General features: G+C 39.9%; 1 protein-coding gene across 1 annotated transcript; it reads right to left on the reverse strand.

Annotated features, from left to right (window-relative positions):
* Positions 1-143: 143 nt before the first annotated feature.
* On the reverse strand, positions 144-1,675 carry LOC146464475 (uncharacterized). Its single transcript, XM_085129717.1, has one exon. The coding sequence runs from the start codon at positions 1,673-1,675 to the stop codon at positions 662-664; it is 1,014 nt and encodes a 337-aa protein (XP_084985843.1). The 3' UTR covers positions 144-661.
* Positions 1,676-5,071: the final 3,396 nt, after the last annotated feature.

Genomic DNA, 5,071 nt, shown 5'->3' on the forward strand with positions numbered 1-5,071 from the left:
GTCGCACGTCAGTCTATTGCACGGTAATATTTACTTTGCTAATTCTAACAAACTCCATATAATAGATATAGGACCTATAAAGTAAGTTGATATTATTGGAAAAAATGTTAATACATTTTTCATACCTCTAATAACATTATGATATTTGTCCTTTGCATTTCATAGAAAACTCCGGAAGCTATCGAACTCGTCCCAGCCGATACAAAAATGGTTATTTGCTTCCGAAATCCTGGCTTCTGTGATGGGGCAAGAGGTGATTAAAAAAAGACTGTACAAAAATCTGAGGTCAATAAGACTTTCCAAAACATCCGTGGAATTAAAAAGAATGACACATTTTTATCGAATGAGTTTGAAGTTTCAACGAGTCATTACCATACCGGTCACCTTGGCCCGAAATGATAGTTTACCAACTTAGCAAACCTTTAAATTTGTAGATATAAGACATGCGGAAGACGACAAAATGGAACACTTTTGGATAATTTTGGTGTTGAAAACACGCGTGCACGGGGTAACTAAGCTGACACATGTGTCATGATGTCCTTAAGACGAACATTTTAAAGAAAATCCTTGATGTAATCGACATCAACCCAAAAGATGTCAAGAAATCCACGCGTTCAAGACTTCTGTCAGAATTATGAACGAAAAAAGTGATTTTATGACGCTATAGGACGAAAACAAGCTTCGCACCAAAACGAGGCCGTGCCTCGTGCACGTCTAAGAAAATGTGTCCCACATGGGAGGGAAAGACGCTGTCGCGTCCTATATATAATGTTTTCAGCATCATCAGGTTTTCGGAGCTCCCTCGGCGGGTGGACCGGTGAGGGTGGGACTCTGCAGAGACTCTGCGCCCAGCCTTGAAAGGCAGCAGTATCGGCACAGGTTGTTCAACTGGCACCACAGGGGGTGGACTCGAAACATTCGATAGCTTGGATTTAATGAAAGATGAAATTGTAGAATCGACTAGCTCGTTCGGATACTTCAGCTTGGAAAAAATTGATCTAAGTTCTTTACATTCAAGCTCAAAAAGTTCTTTCGTTGATGACAGACGGTATGCACGATCTACCATTGTTCTCAAAAGCGAGGTTTTGTACCTACGATCAACGTGACTGTGAAAATGTAGAAGTAAGCCAGTATTTGTCGGTTTTCTGTAAACACTGGTACTCAATTGGCAGCCATTCTTTGTTATCTCCATGCCAAGAAACGGTAATTTGTTGTCACTCGCTACCTCCATCGTGAAGCTGATCGAGGGATGACATTCATTAAGCGTAGAGAGAGGAGACTCAGCTCCAGCTACATCCGGCATGGCAGTTATAGTGTCATCTATATATCTTCTATATAGGTAGGGTAAATTGTTATCCCTCTCTAGCTTTTCTTCAAGTGAGCACAGAAAGGCATTGGCCATAAGGGGACCCAACGGAGAACCCATTGCCACACCGTCTATTTGTTGGTATAAATTGCCTTCAAATTGGAATAGCTGGTCCTTTGTTGCAAATTGTAGAAGTGTAACTAGGTCAGACTCCTTGATGTTCAAGTCGTACGTTTCATTAAACCAGTTTTCGGTAAACACTTTCTTGGCAAGAATTGTGATTGTCTCATCTAGGGGAACGTTGGTAAATAAAGACGAGACATCAAACGACACAAGGATATCTTCTTCATTCAACTTCGTTTCTTTCATTTCAGTGGTAAACGCAGACGTGTCAGTGATGGTAAAGCGGTTGATAGAAAGTGGTTTTAACTTCTCATCAAGCCATTTGGCAAGTGCATAGTTATAAGTACCCGTGGCTGATAGTATAGCCAGTCGATTCTACAATCTCATCTTTCATTAAATCCAAGCTATCGAATGTTTCGAGTCCACCCCCTGTGGTGCCAGTTGAACAACCTGTGCGGATACTGCTGCCATTCAAGGATCAAAAGTCTGCTGACGTCTTAAGAAAACAACTCAACAACCTTAGCAACAGAATCGGAACACCTCTATATCCCATCTATACTAGTCGTAAACTGGGTGATGCACTTGGCGTAAAAGAACAAAAGCCCTCTCTGATCAATCAACACTGTGTGGTCTACAAATTTTCATGTCCTCTGTGCGATGCAGAATACATAGGCCTCACAACTCGACACCTTTTTCAGAGAATTGAAGAACACTGTCGCAGTTCTTCATCCATTTGCAGACATCTTCAACAAGATCATGATACCAGCCCTAGATCTCTTGACTTAGCCAAGAATTTCGCAGTTCTGAGGAAATGCCAAGGAAAGATGGACTGTCTGGTATACGAGATGCTCCTGATTAAGAAGTACAGACCAAGTCTTAACATCCAATCAGACTCAATACGTGCCAAATTATTCACTTGACTTTGGTTTTCCTTTGTGTGAGGTCACTTGATGATTCACTGGCTTAGAACAATAGACTATTGTTTTCAGTTTAGTTTTGTCTTCTTACTTATGTAAATTTTCTTAATTTTCTTGATAATGACGACAGGATGTCATCGAAACGTCGAAATCTCTCCGCGTTAGTTTTTCTGCTTAATGACACTTACGGTATGTTGAAAAATGCAACAATTCATTCGCGAAGATGCAACCCTACCGATGGCACACCTCCATGAGCCTATTACTCAGTAGGAAGGGACCCCATCGGCCCCCACTCGGAGCTATCTATCCGTCTGTATATTTTTGGAGGAGACCTAGAAAAATGAAAAGTGATGACGGAAGAACTATTTCTATGAGTCATTTCCAGCCAGGATTAGTTTCTGGACAAAAACCCGTACTGATCGAAAAATCGTTTTGAAACTGCCTGAATCCCCAGCAAGTTTACTTTTCGGTACCATGTACCCTACAAATCAGATATTTTGTATATCGGCTTTCCTGAACACTCATGTCAGTGGTTATAAAATAGATAGATACAACATACAGACGACAGACTGATCCTAACGGCGGAGGCGGCGAACTTGATAGAAATAAACAACAAAGGCTACAATAACTGAAATATGTTATTAAAAAAAATTTGCCGATATTTCGGTTTTAGTGGTGATTTTAGTGGTGAAAAAAGTGTACTTACAGATGGTGATTGCAGCCGCTAATAGGTGTTTGTTAAATGCTTGACAATGGTTCAGTAGATTGTTGTACATGTTTGTTTCACAACAAAAACAATTCAGAGGTATGTTCCATAAATGGAACTGAAATAACTGACTTCTCTACTCCGGATAACAATAATGAAGCCCCAGTTAAATAACTCCATGAGCACTTAAAAAACGCCCATCTTTTCAATTGCAGGTACTGGAAGCAGAACAAACTTTTAGAGCAAATTCAGCAGTAAAAATTTACTGAATTGGACGGATTCAAGGAAAACGTTTTCGGACCATAAATGGAGCTCTTCCCTCCGTCACCCGTTGGGATGTAGGAATCATTACCGCATTACATAAATCAGGAAATGAAAGTGACCAATCAAATTATGAAGGTATTTATATCAGCAGCTGCTTTGTAAAACGTTTTAGCTCCATCCCCAACAACATCTAAGAATCACTGAACAACATGATTTTTTAGCAGGTCATCGTACTTCTGGTAAAATTCATTTATCTTTATTTCCCTTAGTAGTTAATTTCATTAGTTATTACATTTTATTCTTTCGCCTTATCTTGTAATTTTAATATATTGTGGCTGAGAAGCCCTGTAAAGGGAGCTTCAATAAACGTATGTATGTATGTGTGTATGTATGTTCACTCAGACACCCAAAGGAAAAGTATGTGCCGGCTTTTTTATTTTATAAAGGCAGGTACTAAAAATGTTATGTAAAAGACGGGTATGGCTGATCTGACTTTTTTTTTTTTAAAACTAAGATTGGTTTCACGCTCTACTACTTTTTAACCTTTATCTAAACGAAGTATCGCACTTGTCTTTTCTTTTTCTTCTATTTTCTGATTTTTTACCGACGGGAAGATACTAAAATTCTGTATGTTATTACAGTTAGAATTTGTATCTATCTTTGTATGTAGGTACAGTCGAACCTCCCACAAGCGACCACCCATAATGTCAAGGATATGTGGTCGCTTACGGGAGGTGGTCGCTTACCAGAGGTCAGACCACAGGGGGTCTAAATTTCGGTAATTTACATATGGTAATTGCAGAGACCAAACCCTTTTGCCAGTGCTTATCGAAACCCAAAGTAATAACTTTTCTTTAGACTGCCTGATTTAGGAGCAAACAGTAAACGGCATTTTTGCAATGTTAAATTTCAAGCTTAAAACATCTACAACTTTCGCGTTTGTTTGTTTGTTTGTTGGTTACATAATCCAGTTGTCGTTCTTTATCACTACAATTTTTCTGTTGACTAATACAAGGTTGAGAGAGTCATCACCGGTCATGCATGTAATAGCGTGCTATTTACAAGATAAGAAAGTTTCTTTCCCACAAGGGATTCAATCTGATTAAAGTTTATTTCAGTGTATACTGGTAGCTCCGGCTGTGAGATTTCAATACGGCGTCCGCTGTAATGATGTGGGCCAATATGTTACAGCGACACAATTTGCAATTTCCGCCCGTGAGAGAAACAGCAGATTGTGTGTCAAGTGGTCGCCTACGGGAGGTTAAAAACAATTGAAAATTTTAAACAATCACCTCTAAAAGTAGTCGCTTACGAGAGGTGGTCGCCTACGAGAGATTCCATCTATAGTGATTTGACTTGAAAACTTTTGGTATTTTGAAAAAGCGGTCGCTAATGAGAGGTGGTCGCAAAGGGAGGTTCGACTGACGACACTGACTGCACTGTATATGCATTCTCAATAGCATTGCTGCGTACATCCTATTCCACTCCCCCCTCCCCCCCCCCCCCCCCCCGAATTCCACTACTATCAAATGAGAAAAATGATTGTAGATGGTTTTAAAGGTTGTAGATGCTTGCAGATGTTCGTAGATGCTCGTGGTTATAGATGTTCGTAGATGCATGTGGATGGTCGTTGTTGGCATTTTGCTTGATATATGTATAGCTATTCGGTATAGTAAATGCTCCATACATAACGTATCTACCTCTTGCTTCCTCGGTGCTGACCAAAAGAAACGCAGTCTCTGGTGAATAAAGACG

Source organism: Pavona decussata, unplaced genomic scaffold (assembly GCF_977016875.1).
Source record: "Pavona decussata unplaced genomic scaffold, jaPavDecu1.1 SCAFFOLD_163, whole genome shotgun sequence".
Lineage (NCBI taxonomy): Eukaryota > Metazoa > Cnidaria > Anthozoa > Scleractinia > Agariciidae > Pavona > Pavona decussata.

Coding starts and splice junctions, on each gene's coding strand:
- LOC146464475 (XM_085129717.1), bottom strand. CDS start 1,675: ATGAAAGAAACGAAGTTGAATGAAGAAGATATCCTTGTGTCGTTTGAT.